The following is a 14990-nucleotide window of genomic DNA, read 5'->3' on the forward strand; positions in this document are numbered from 1 at the left end:
AAAAGAAGATAGCAAGGCGTTTGGTCTTTTTCATTTTTTTTTAATACATGATTTATATATAAAAAATATTGGAATAGTTTCATTTCAAGCAATGTGAAACTCACAAACATTTATTACAAACTGTATTCTGTGATGCTGAATCTGCAGAATTATTATCCATTACAGAAATATATCTTGGCTCCATGAAATGTATATCTTGTATTAAGGACTGAGTTAACCAGCTAATTAACTCCTCCCACAGTGATGATTAGTGTGGATATTTTAGATTATCTTTTGCAACTCGATACCATAATATCAATGTTGGATAGAAAAAGTACTCCGACCCACAAGCAGCAGAGAGAGGGGCCATCCATATGTTACCACAGATATTGCTGTGCTGACAGAGATAACTGCAGTGTTTGGTTCAGAGATTTCCATAATTCCCCTTCTAATTGTTCACTGCAACCTTTCTTATGATTGGTTTCGGGCTCCTATAAATACTTTCCAGGGTTATGCTAAATGATCCATATTTCAGGCACTAAAATAGACAATATTGATTTCACAGATCAGATGCTACTTCTCAAAAATCTGAATTTTTATAGGGAAATTAAATTTTGAATATGTGACTGCATAAAGACATATCAAGAGCTCTGCGGGATCACGCCAAAGACTCATCATGGTCCAGCTTCCTGTCCTCACAGTGGCCAATCAGAGGCTCACAAATAGGACCTCAGTGCTATAACACTTCCCCCACTTGAGATTCCTAGCAACTGGTATACAGAGGCATACTATGTGCGACATTGGAGGTGGAATATATCCATCAAAGCTTGTGGTGAATTTGTATAATCCTCTTTTAAAGCCATTCAAATTGGTGGGCCTCACTTTATTGTGTGGGAGTGAATTCCATAATTTAGCTATTTTATTTATTTCCTTTAATTTATGAATTGCTTTCTATGAAACATGTGGAAGTGATTTAACTGTAAACAATAAAAAACATAAATAAAATAATATAAAACAAAACAAAACAATATAATAATATCCAATGTAGGAACTGACTAGGATAAAAATCAAATAGGTGCTGAAAAGACAATAGACATGATGCCTGTCTGATATGTAACAAGAAGTTCCAGAGGGCAAGTGCCACCACACTAAAGGCCCAATTCCTACATCACATGCCTTCTGATGAGATGGCATCTGCATCTATGTGCTGTCTGAAGTAGTAGTTTCTTTTGGCTGTCCTGAATCTTCCAACATTCAGGTTTTATGGATGGCCCTGAGTTCTAGTATTATGAGATATTTTGTAATAGTATGAGATGCATGCGGACTGAATAAATTTATTTAAAATAGTTCTTGCCACCCTTAATCAGAAAACAGGGCAATGTATAAAAATAAAACTACTTGCCTAACAAATGAATATTATATACCTATATATAATTTGCTGTGTTTTTCTTCTTCTTCCCCCTGTCCTCATGATCTTCCATTTTACGTAGACCAAAGGTTGCCAGTCTTTTTGGGTTCATGGGCACATTTGCAAGCCAGCGAAACTGTTGTGGTCACCAAACTCACATTGCAGCCAACGACACTCCAGAACCTATTCTGTTGGCTATAGCAGAAGATTTCTTTCAAGCCTAATTTCAGCGGAAGAGGAGACCGTATGGGTCCAAGGGAAGGCCTCTGGATGCACATGTGTGCCCACAGGCAGCGCACTGGTGAGCCCTGCTAGACATTTTCCCACAGTCCAAAGTCTTTGTGTAACTCTTCATAGAACATGCCTTTGTTGAAATGACAAGAAACAAAGTGTCGCTTTCTCCCAGTACCTGAATACCATGAGAGGGAAGAGAAACTGAGACAAAATAATAATAAAGCCAATAGAGCCAATAAATGACAAGTTAAAATCCAATACAAGGGGAAAATGGTAAAAAAAAATCAAACAGATAAAGACAATAAAGAATTGTATAGAAACAATACAGCAAACAGACAATGGAGAACTAAATACAAATCTGGCAAAAAAAAAAAAAAAGGCCTACATATTATGTTGCATCGCCCTAAACTTTCTCTACCCAAACTACTTAAAACCCAAAGTTTAACCCACTCTGAGTTTCATAGCATTCTATCATTCTAGCAGAGCAATTCTAACTATAGAAAATTGGCATAATTTATCCCTATTACAAACTCCATTCAGGAGGAATTCTGAGGAATGTTACTTACACATCAACCTTTTTGCTGGCTGTGTTCTACTAAGCCATGTGATTGAGGTGAAAGGGGCTTGGAAGAGGTGTAAATCAATCTTTCCCCTGTGCTGCTCATGCCACGTACCTGGAATGCTCCTTTTTGGGGACTTACGCCAGTGTAACTTATGTTGACGTACGTTCTGCTGACCAAACTGCAGCTGAACTGGGATGAGGGACTTACACCGGTGTATCTTCTGCCCATCTTGGGGGAGGAACTTACACCAGCTCAGCTGGGAGAGCCCAAGATCCACCAAACCCAAACTCTCATCCCAGCAGATCTCATGTTTGGAGTGTTCTGTTAAGCAGCCTGTAGTTACCAGAAAGAGGGGAAGTAAGAGTAGAAAGAGCGTAGTGGACGTGGGTATATTGCTCAGTGGCGTGGATGGATCTTTCTGCCACAAACAGAAAATCACAAAACTTTCTTTCTCTCCTTGTTTTTTCTGTTTGTTTTGAAATATCACCAGTACCGCTGTAATCTTTCTGCCCTTTGCTTTGTTAAAACATATTTCATATTTGTCTTCTTAAACGGCTGTTACTTTATTCTCTAAGCGTTTCAAGGATTCACCATCTGCTGTGCCGCTTGAGGATGTACTTTGGCTTCTTAGTGAATAGCAATGTTCTCATTCTTGTTTTCAACAGGTGTCGAGATCACTTACTGGCAGTGTCTTTGTTTTACCAGTCCCTTAGATCCACTGACAGCATCTTTGTCTCCCCACAGGTTGCACAGGGGCTAGCTTTTTCCACTGCAGTTATTCATTTTAGTCTATAATGGCTGCTCTAGGATTTGCAAAATCCATTGCCTCCTTCATTCTGACAAGGTCAGATCGACCACTTGATAAGTATCATGTGGAAAAACACTTCAAATGCTGGAATGACATAATTTCTTTTTGTCCTATTGCAAATCTGCTGAGAAAAGCTGAAATGTGCCCACTCCATATAATAAGAGTTTGCAGAGTGACTTTCTTGTCAGCTTCTCACCCTTTGAAATCTACTTCCTCTGTAAACTAGACAAGCCTCCAAGTTACTTAAAATGTATTGCCGTAAAGGCTGTTTTCTGCTAGCTTTTTGTAGATGAAGCTTAGCGAGTATGAGATAATTTTAATTTTATATGGTATCTTCTTCTGTTGGTTATATGGGGTTTTAAAACAGTTATTTCCCACCTCAAGCTGCTGAAATGGAATTGCTCATCAATAATAGAGTAATCCAAACTCCCTTTTACACTGGCCAGGGTAGTAGTGGTAGAGCAGAGGTGTCCTTCTGCCAAGCCCTCCCAACCTCTTTCTGCAGATTGACACCAGTATCACTCTGCGAGCACAGAACTCCCCTTTTATGCCTGCTGAAAGGGCAGGGAGGCAGAAGTGCTACTAGCAGGTTCCCTACAAGTAGAAGGCCCTGAAACAGAGTATTCTGGGGTGGGGATGCAGTGGGGCTGAGCTGGCCTGGTATCTGTTGGATCCTGAGCCAGCTGCACTGCCATCACATGATGGCATAGGGCCTGATGCTCCACACCAGCATGTTTGGCTGGGCGGCAATTGTGGTGATTGTTCCACTGCTCCATTAAACCCCACCAGGGAGTAGCAGGGTGAGGATTGAACCCTAAATCTTTGTGTAAATGGGTAACAGAACAACCATCATCACCCTTATCTTTTGAGCTCAGAATACTCTATTTAAATCAGCCTTTGCAGAAATATGATCAAATATGCAGTTTCATGAAAATGCTTGGATGCTGCAGCTATGCAAAATGTTCATTCTTAACAGCATCTTTCTGGTGCCAATTAAAATTACAATTTAAGGCAAAGCTATCATAATTAATGAGCTTAGCATGGGCCTAACAGAACTGTTATCATTCAACTGTTCAATTACCCTTGATCTGAATTTGCCATAAAATGTTAGGGTTTCAGGAAATCTTTGCTTCTTCTATTAATTGCTATTGCAATGACTTGTAAAGATACCCATTATCTTTTCCCCAAGATATTTGCACTCTTTGGTGTTACTTTGACCTTCTTCCTTAATTGGTTGAGATGTTGCAGTTCTAGAACAGAGAGGCCATGCTTTCTTGAAATATGCTTGGTTCTGTTCATACTTTTCTCAGTCACATCCTTAAAATCCTGTTGAAAGGTGTCCTAATGTGGAACACTTTGTGGTGTTTTTCTTCCAGAAGTTGCAGCAGATGACTTGAAAGAGAGCTTTGGCACTAGGCATGGGAAAAGGGGAAACATCCGTTTGGGACTTTATTTATATGGAAAATTTATAAATAGCTTGCTCCATTTTTTAATTATCCAAGTAGTATACAGGTTCAATTAGATAGAAAGCATTACTAATATAAATCAGTTTAAAACAAATATACATAAACCATTATTTTTTTAAAAAAAGATTAAATCAATAACTCATTTAAACTAGTTATATATATATGAAATACTTATTACATTATATCTGTTACATGTTTGTTTATAACATGTGTTACCTGCTTTTCATTATAAAATAATCCCAAATTTGGGTTCCAATAAAATACAGTAAAATCATACTATCTATCATAAATCTATCAACAAGCAATGAAAAAGTAAGCAGGTAAAATAAAGCAACAGAACATACCAAGTCAAGTAACTGTTTACAAAGTACAGATTCAGCTAAAAGCCTAGGTAAAGCTATATAACCTTTTATAATCTGAATCTTTTGGGTTGTATCCAGTGTAGTGCTAAATCAGGGCCCCATCAGGGCAATGGCCCTTTTCTCTTCCTCCTCCTCCTGTGTGTCTGCTAAATCTGCTCTAGTGGTTCCCCAACCCTTCTAAGTAAATTTGGGGAGGGCACGTGGCACATGGGGGAGGAAAGGCGGAAAGTCCCATTGCACTACTACTAATCCTTGTGCTGGCAGGACAAATAATTTGAATACCACCCGATATATCCAATTTTGCAACTTTGTTTTAGTTTAAGAATGGTTATTTGATGTTTTGTGTGTTTGCTTATTTTTCGACTAAGGCCCCATCTGCACTATACATTTAAATCGGTATTATAACACTTTAAACAGCCATGGTTTTCCCCAAAGTATCCTGGGAACTGTAGTTCGTTAAGGTGCTGAGAATTGTTAGGAGACCCCTATTCCCCTCACAAAGCTACAATTCCCGGAGTGCTTTAACAGTCAATTCCTTTTTCTAGGGAATTATTTTATTCAAATACAGCTTGTGGCTGAATTGCATCTTTGTCATTCCATTTTTTCAATGGTTTTTAGTATGTTTGTAGATATGTAGTAAATCTGTTTATAAATAAAGCATTACTATTTTAATGTTGATAAAATTCCCAGTTTGATGCTACATGTTTTATTTATTTTATAATTTTTATTCCCCCACCCTTTTAGAACATTTGTAAATATTGGTAAGTCTGTTTATAAATAAAACATCAATATTTTAAATAAACAAATACAAAATGATATTCTATAGTTCATTCCCTGAGTGAAAGCTCAGCATTTGACAGCTCTTAAGCTTGACCTAAGATGGTGCTACCTTTCCCCCCAGCTGCTGCCTTCTCTCTCAGCTGCACATCCCCATTCTATCACCTGAGAGAAGTGCCACATACCTGATCCTTACACTGTCTGAAAGGGCTTGGGAGAGAGTGCAGGAAGGCAGAAAACCATGGATGTAGAAAGTGGTGTCCATAGCAAGTGTGCTTACCAGTGCTTGGCCCACTACAATTCAAATGTGTTCCACTGGCAAAAGTAGCTAGTGATCAGGGATCTACAGCTTCTATGTTGTAGATGGATCACTATAACTTATTGTTCTTAGTTTCTCCCATATTGTGTAATCTGGATTCACCCCTTCTGCTGAAACATTTGGAACGAGTAGTAGTTGTTTCAATGCTTGAGAATAAAGGTGTGTGGGTGGGAGCAATTCAGTCTGAAATTAGGAATACTGGAGTACCCATCCCCCTGCTGAAAAATATATGTTTTGTGCAACAAACCAATATTCACGGTGTGAAAAATTCATCTGATGAAGTAGGCTGTAGTCCATAAAAGTTTAAACCATAGCAAACCTCTAAGAGTAGTATATTCCATGGTGATTCCAGAGCTGAACGTAACTATCATTCTTAATCTTGGATTGGGTGTCCCCTACAAAGGTTTAGGGTTGTATCCAATAAAGTCATCACATTCGTGCAAGGATTTCTGCTTGCGCAATGGATTTCCCCCTCCCTCTCATCTACTGTGCACAATTATAAGTAGTACAATTTAACCAATCAGCCTAGCTTAATTTATTCTCCATTTTTAAAAGTCCTCTTTCTTTAGAAAGTCCATGAGTTTTTGACATTGGATGACTTTATAAAACATTCCACTAATTGGATTTGTTAAAATAAATAAATCAAAAGCTAATTGGGATGTGCCCTACCATTATTTTTGCTTACTGAATTAGATATGATGGAGTAAAGTCCTTTTTATCATATTTGTGCACTTATTTAAACACCCCCCTGGCACACAGTTCTGCAAATTCAATTATATATTCAAAGAAAGCGCTCAATTTATGCAAGGCTGGTTTACATTTAATCTGGGGGCAAGATTCAGTAATTGATGATAGGTCTGTTCAAAATTAATTAGGATCATTTAGAGGAACAGCAGCATTATTACCAGCATACAATGTAAAACAGGGGTTATTTCAGCCTTTAACATAATGAGTCACTACTCCTAGCTTGTTGTGGGTCAAGGGAGCCTTTGTTTGTTTGGGTTTATCTTTCAGTGCAGGGAGGTCACTTGCTTATTGTTCCTGCTTCACATGGGACAGATTGATAATAGGATTGTTAGAGGAGGATATGAACAATGCAGAGAAGATGAATGTATTTTTTGCATCAGTATTCACAGTGCAAGGTGCTGGGCAGAAATCCATGCCTGAACTGTTTTTTTCAGGAAGGGTGTCCAAAAAAACCTAAGCCAAATGGTGGTGACAGGAGGTGAAGTTCTAGTGCTTACCAATAAATTGAAAATTACCATGTCGAATGAGGAAATAATAATTACCAAACAAAAATATGGATCATTCCTAAAATTTGCCTTTGTGCCAGAGGACTGAAAAGTAAAATTATTGTAGGTATTTCCACAGGCGTGCTCAATAAGCACACTGCTCAAATGCTTGAGAGCAAGTTCAAGGAGAGCATGGCTGATAAGTAGATGCAACCCCATGTTTTTGACAGGCAAAGTGCCCCTGAATGCCAATCGAATGACAAACAACAGGACAGACAATTGTCTTCATGCTTTGCTCATGGGTTGCCCAGAAACCTCTAGCTGCCTGCTTGAGTGAAACAGGGTGTTGGACCAGATAAATGTTTGGTCTGATCCAGTGGGACTCTTTTTCTTTCCCCATACATTTCTGTAAACAGAATAATTTTCTGTTTATTTTCAAGCAACATTCAAGTCATTTATTTATTTATTTTCACAAGGAAACAGTCCCCTGTTCTACTTCCCTTCCAAATAAAATTCCAATTGCTCATTTTATGAATGTCTCTTAGGGATATTTGAAATTTGTAAATGCATCCATTAGTTAAATCGGGGGGAGGGTGTACTTTAATTTTAAGACTGTATGTGGAATTGTTTTAAACTGAAGGCTGAAACCCAGTTATTTTCTTCAGAGCACAAAAATATTTCATTATGCTGAGGGGAATTCTCCTAACTTTTTTCATACCATACCAGTTTGCAACAATTGCACCATGTTGCATTGTTACAAATAGCTAAGATGTTGTCCCAAATTTAGGGATGACTTGTTAGGTGTCATGTGAGCTGCTTTTGGACAGGAGGGATTTGGAAGTTCTGCTGCAACACATAGAACTCCTGTATGCTTTGTAAGATTGTGACAATTGGTTATCAATAAAATGTTGGCTCCAGACCTTATCTATGATTTCCAGCCTCTTAACCTTCATCTACTGGAGACTGACTGCTGTTTTTTACATGCATTCACTTTCTAGAGAACTTTTTTTAAAAGTTGCATCTATCATTGTGTTACTAAAGCCCTGAGTGATAGCATGTTCCCCCCCAAGATATCAGTAAAGTGGTGTCATCTAATTATGTGTGTGTGTTTGCATTTTGCTGTTGAGCAACATTCATACTGCCATCAGTAATTTTATCAACTGTTGGTTAATGAAGCACCAAATATCTTGATGTTCTTTGATCAATGGGTCTTGTGGCGATCCAACAAAGAATGTCCAAGAATTCTCTGAGCAAGTTCAAGGGCTGTTTCCTAAAAGCGACAATTTTCCTGTAATATTCCCAGTTTCTAAAACAGAGGGAAATTTCTCCATGTATATGCATAAAATATTTCTGCTTCTTTATTGATTCCTTTTAAAATCTGTTAATCCTCTGAATGTGTCTAAATTCCCAGATACCAGTGTAATTCCTTATTAGCCCCAATTAAAATTTGAATGTTCTTCCATATTTGGTGCAGCTATTTGCTTCATGAGATAAAAATGCCCTTTATATTATTTCTGTTTACTTGGTTTACATTGTGATATTGACAAGCAATTAATGTTGGCCTGTTGTAGTAGTGTTTAATTACATTATTAAAACAATTTACACCCTAGGGAACTCAGCAGGGGAACTCACCTTTGGGGAAATATCCAAGGTGAGACTTTGTATACGCCGAGTTCTTCGAAATCCAATTGACAAGCAATTATTTTAACAGTGCATTAGCTGTTTGCAAGCAGATTGGACAATGCTTATGAGTTTCTGAATATTTACATGAAAGGCACAAACGTTTCTATAGATATAATCTGACCCTCTTTATATATTAAACCATTAAAAAAACCTAAAACACCTTGCACTCCTCATCTCAGATCCTGACAATCACAACATTGTTTTACCTGGTCATGAGAAATCTCATTTTGCTTTATCTAATATTGTTGATAAAATAACCTTTGCATGTGTACTTCAGTTTCCCTATCCTGGCAATAGTTCTTCCATATGTGGATTCATTCTTGTTTGGTTTTAAATGTCATATATTTTATATTTATTTTATATATTTTTATATTTCTGTAAATTCACTTTAAAAGTGCAATAGCCATCAATACATTCATATTAGTTTACACATATAGCTTAACATATGCCATTCAAATGGATGTTTTAATAGTTATTTTATTGTTAATGTGAGCTGATGGTTCTCAGTCCCCCCACAGTTTTGGTTTGGTTACGGTTGTTCCCCCTCTTCCTCTTCCCGTTTTCTTTTTCCTCCTCCCCCCTTAATAGTTTTAAAAGACCAATTAAAATGTGGAAGTCATATCGGACAATTCTTGAGAATGGTGACTAAGAAATGTCATTTAACAAATAAATGAAAAAATAATAATTCCACCTTGAGATCTGCCCTTCTTTTCTACCTCGATTGCTGTCTATGTATTGTAAATCCTTTTTGGGTCATCTTCCATCAAACTCTCATAAAACGATGTATGATTTGGTCCTGCTGCTGCTCTGCCACTGCTGCTAGTCTAGTCAAGGTTACACTAGGGGCTTTTTTCCCTGCTGTAGTAAGGCAGTTGTTTGAATGCTTTGCCCGGAAGCCCAGCAGTAGAAGCCTCACAAACCATTCTTCTTCAGCCTGGGTCTGCAGATGTCTCCCATCATTCCTGACCATTGAAGAAGCTGGCTGGGAACTATGGGAAATGAAGTCTAACAACAACTAAGGATCCAAGGTTGAAGTAATTGACATAGATCATGGGTTGCATGGATCAATGAAGAACATTCAGGTGGTCTATCCTCTGTGAATCTTATCAAAACTCTTCTTGTTGCTTTTATTCCTCCCCAAATCACTCAGATGTTTTATTCAAGCAGCGTCCTCAAAAATGATCTTGACATTTTCTTTTAGCTAAAATTTGGTTGCAACTCTAAAAATCAGCCTACAGAAGTGGTCATGTAAAAAGGTGCTTAATTACCTATCTATATTTGGAAGTCATCTGTAGTGCTTAATCAACCTAGCTTTGGGTAATCTTCATAAGAAGTAAAAGAGCTAGTTTAGTTCCAGTAGTTGGAAGAAGAATATGGGATGTGAAGTCAGGTAGTTACAGTCTGAACAAGTCATCGGCATGTAGTTGTGCTTTTGTTTCCTCACAGTGCTTTTAAAATAAAGCAGATGGTGAATGCTGAACAGAAAGACCTTGAAGGGCCCTTCTGCTAACACTCTATTGTCCAATGCAGAGCCACTCCAGGCTAGTTACACTGAATGTTATCAGTGCTCGTACATAAAGAATGAAAATAAGAAGTCAAATAACATCTCTATTTAGCCCTGTTTCATCTTGCCAGTGTTACTTGGCAATCTGGTTTATATAGCAAGTCAGGGGTGTTTTCAGTAATAATTTGCCCTAAGAATGTCCTTAATTCCAGAGAGTGAAAAAAAAACCCACCTTGACTCTCTTATGTGAGGAGGAAGCAAATTGTGTTGGCTACCACTGCCCTAGAGAGTAACGCTCCCTAAGGTTACTTGCAAAATTAATTGCTTGTGTACTTAAACCAGCCCCTTTCAATAGAGACTAAAAGTCCCAGGTCTCCTGAGCAAGCAAGCATATATTAAGAACCTAGGAAGCTGCCTTATACTGAGTCAGACCATTGTTCCATCTGCTTCAATGTTGCCTACGGTGACTGGTAGTGGCTCCCCAGGGTTTCAGGCAGGGGTTTCTCCCAGCCCTACCTGGATATAATGGGGATTGAGTTTGGGACCTTCTGCATGCAAGGCAGATGCTCTACCACTGAGCTTGTAGCCCTTTCCCATTTCTTCCATGCACCCCATGAAGCCTAATGTTGAGCAAAACACCTCTGCATGGGTACTTGTGTCATCAACTGCTCATGGCCAGGGTATGCCGTCCCCTGTTTGGAAAATCATCTTCTCTTCAGTAGCAACATACTGTCAACTGATCACTTGGGAATCTGGTTAATGAAGCAGCCTTGTGTGTATGCTATGGGTCTGGGAGATGAATCAGAGCTCATTTAGCATGGTTACTGTGAGGGTGACCTGGAAGAATAGGTTCCAGACTCACCTCAGCCACAAATTCATTAGGTTTGTGCCCACTCTTCAATATGTAACACTGCCTAATGGCATGCATTGGGCTCTGTGTTTACTCTGAATATTGTGGTGAATTGCGGTGATTCAAGGAAGATTCTCACATTTCTGAGTTGGATAGCTGTGTTAACAAGGCATCTCAAATGGATTAGGGACTTAGTAAGCTTTGGAGTTGCGTCCAAGTCTGGAAGAAAATACATGATACATTTTACAATAAAATTTAAAAAGTAACAAAACTTCACTGTTGCCCTACATGAAACCCCCTGGATGTATGCCCTTACAGTTTAGTAACTGTCATTTACTTTGCAAAAGGTGCTATGCCTACACTTGCATGAAAAGGAAAAAAAGTGATAGCAGTTTTTAGATTTCTCATTATAGTGAATGGGGGAAACTGAGCTTTGTTTTGAACAAATATAATTCAGTCCCAAATAACGAGCTGAAGTGGAAAGACACAGAGTCCTTCTAAGACACAGCCTTAGCTTCTAAGGCTACAGATACAAGCTGAGTTTTGTGGCTGGTGTGCACTCCTTATCCACAGTTTCTGCTTTAGATTGTACTAATACAATTTTATGTTAAGCAGGTAAAAAAAAATCTGGCAGGTTCATTTTCAAATATAAGTACTGTATGTGGTAATACCTATGCCAGGGGGATTTCTGTTTTGTTTTAATGCAAAACTCATTTGAAATTGTTTATGTGTGTTTGTGTATATTATTGAAAATTAATGCAGCCTTTTGCTAACATTGCTAAATATACATTTGGACTTTCATGCACAAAAACTAGCACAGGAAGGCACACAAAACTGGGGAAATGTGTAACTGACATTTTTTTTTTTGCACTTCAAAGGGAAACTAAAGTGTCAAGGGAGTTTCAAACTTTAACGTACTGCTTATTCAAAGATGGAGTTGCCTCTTTCCCTCTGACTGATCTTTTATGAACATTAGGTTTTACTGCACGATGCCTAGGGGACCATTAACTGAGATATGAACACAAATCTTCAGATTAATGTGTGGCATATGACACTACTTTCTATATTGTGAAGATTTAAAGCTGTGACTAAGAAAAGTGACCTAAGAAACAATTGCTTATTAAATTTGAAAAAGGCAAGCCATATGTTCCAAATATTCATTTAGGATTCAGAAATCTTTGCTAGATACTCCTAAGGCAATGGTAAGAATTTAATGTGCCAGAAATTCATTTTATTTTTGCCTTGCAGGGTTTTTTATATAAAAGGCACTGATTTAAATAGGAGTAACATAACTAGACAGAAGTAATTAAGACAGAAGTATTTATTCATCTCTTTTTTCCTTAGGCGGTTGTTCATTTGATGAACACTACAGTAACTGTGGTTATAGCGTGGCACTGGGGACCAATGGATTTACTTGGGAGCAGATTAATACCTGGGAGAAGCCGACAATGGATCCAGCTGTCCCAACTGGTGAGTAAAAAGCATGCCAGGCAAGAAAGCTTCTTAAAAAACCTATTTATCGCAGGGTGATAATTTCCAAAGTTGGGACTGGGTTGGTTTATGGAGACAGGAATAAGTTAGCTTGTCATGTCATTTTACAGAATAGCATGAACATTACACTTGGGCATTATAGCTAGGCAACTTCACATTCAATGTCATTCTGAGATGTTATTCAATAACATTTGTTGTTGTCCAGAATATGTTGGTCTTGGTTCTCATTTTCTTCTTTCATTTACAGAGGTCAATAAAACAGCAGTTTGGATACCACTTTTTTAGATGCAAAGGTTAATCGCACGCCTACAATCAGTTGGGTTTTCTGAGTGCAATTTAAAGTCCTGTATGACTTAGGATCAGGGTACCTGAATTGTCTGCCTTCTTCCATATGAACTTGCCAACTGCCTGAGATCTTCTGGAAAGGCACTTTTTGTTGTCCTGCCAATGTCTGAGGTACAGTTGATAGTGACATGGAAAGAGACTTTTCAGTGGCTCCCCAAAGCTTTGGAACTCTGCCCCCAAGGAGATACATTTAGCCTCCTCAGTGATGTCCTTTCAACATCAGTCAATTAAGTTTAGCATTTTTCTTGACTTGTTTCTTACTAGTTTTATCTGATCATGGTGGAAGTTTCACTTTTCTAAGTAAAAAAAGTGGTCCGGTTTTTATTCGCTGTTTATGTGGTTTGCTAGATTGTAATTTATGTAAATTTTGCTTTATTTTTTTAAGGTCTAATGCAAGCTGCTTTGAGTATGATAGTAGATAGGCAGGGTAGAAATTGCTTAAATAAGAAATGACTTGTATTGTTCAACTAGTTAGGTCATTAGAAAACTCAGCTCAAATACTAGTACAAAACCAAAACTGTGTTACATCTGATTGCTGTTTTTTAACAGTAACAGCTGTTGGAGTAAAGCAAGATTAAAGGTTGATACTTACCCACATTAATTTTTGTAAAACACACTCTCAGTTTCTGTGTTGCCACAGCAATATCCACAATGTGATATGTAACAAACTTGTCATGGTTAGACAACAAATAAAAAAATCTAATAAAGATCATCAGTATTAGCCAAATGAAAGTGTTCCAATATATTTTTCTCTTGGATCATCATATTTGTTACACCAGAAAACATAATGACAAATATTTTCAGGTGACGGAGCGCCACAGTCAGTCTTTGAACTAAAAGAGTTCTATGATAATGACCTTCCAAAAATTCCCTTTAGGGATTGTGAGGGGGTGAGACTGTATTAATTAATTTGATAGTGTATTGATATGACTGAAATCCAGATAATTCTGAATCCATAGATGTCAACAAACCAGACACATATTCTACCAATTCACATAGTTAAGAACATAAGAAGAGCCTGCTAGATCAGGGCAATGTCCCATCTAGTCCAGCATCCAGTTATCACAGTTGCCAGCCAGATGCCTATGGGAAGCCCACAAGCAAGACCAGTACTCTGCTATCCTGCAGTTTCCAGCAACTGGCATTCGGAAACATGCTGCCTCTGACTATGGAGGAAGAACACAATTTGTTTCCATATACTTGCACAATAAAATATGTGCATCTGAAATAAATTATGACATTCAGATTAACACTCAAACGTGTAATCTATGTTTGACAAGTCTTTGGCTTAATCTTGAGAGGCACAGACTTCAGCCAACTTTAATTTAATTGAATGTGGTGCATATCACCTTTCTCTTGACTCTTTCCCCTTTCTCCTATAGGGCTGTAATTGACTTTGTTGGTGGTTTTGTGCTGTAACAGTTCAAACGCATGCTTACCACCCCAGTGCGAATCAGTCAGCATTCCCCCTCTCCCTCAAAGTAACATTGATTTTCATTCGGGTTGACTTTTGCAATATGGACGTTTGTGATTTAAACTGGTATGATAGTCATTCATAGTTGTCCCTTTTTGTGTTGGAGGCTTGCCGATGCCGTTACTGAGTTTTGGAGGACATCACAGGTACATTCTTAATGGATATGAGTTTTAAGTACAGTTTGTTTATTTTTTTTTAAAAAAATGGCTTAATCCTAAAATGGTGAGAAATTATGACCTGCCCTGAGCCTTAGGAATTGAAAAAAAAACAAGCTGTTCTCTCTTTTGGTCTACTTTGGAGAGAGGGGGGGAGGAGAGGGGGAGAGAGAGAGAGAGAGATTTCCTTGTCACTTCAGTCCAGTCTGCTGACACATCTCCCTGTGACACCAACATAATGCCACTGTGAATGTTGCTACTGCAACAATACACTTTCTGTCATTGTTCTCTCATGGCTGTTGGCATGCCATATCCAAAGCACTTCTAGCTGCTGAAAGTC

At 38.1% G+C, this 14990-nt stretch overlaps 1 protein-coding gene across 21 annotated transcripts in view; it reads left to right on the forward strand.

Annotated features, from left to right (window-relative positions):
- Positions 1-14990, forward strand: part of PTPRT (protein tyrosine phosphatase receptor type T) — a 977341-nt gene that overhangs the window by 244994 nt on the left and 717357 nt on the right. For 17 of the 21 annotated variants that reach the window (XM_061631522.1, XM_061631514.1, XM_061631520.1 and 14 more), the window contains exon 2: positions 12530-12655. In XM_061631522.1, coding sequence (XP_061487506.1) covers positions 12530-12655 — 126 coding nt within the window. Of the gene's footprint in view, positions 1-1469; positions 1689-12529; positions 12656-14990 lie in introns of all 21 variants that reach the window. The other 4 variants (XM_061631524.1, XM_061631526.1, XM_061631527.1 and 1 more) reach the window with 1 other exon arrangement.

Source organism: Rhineura floridana, chromosome 6, assembly GCF_030035675.1.
Source record: "Rhineura floridana isolate rRhiFlo1 chromosome 6, rRhiFlo1.hap2, whole genome shotgun sequence".
NCBI classification, from domain to species: domain Eukaryota; kingdom Metazoa; phylum Chordata; class Lepidosauria; order Squamata; family Rhineuridae; genus Rhineura; species Rhineura floridana.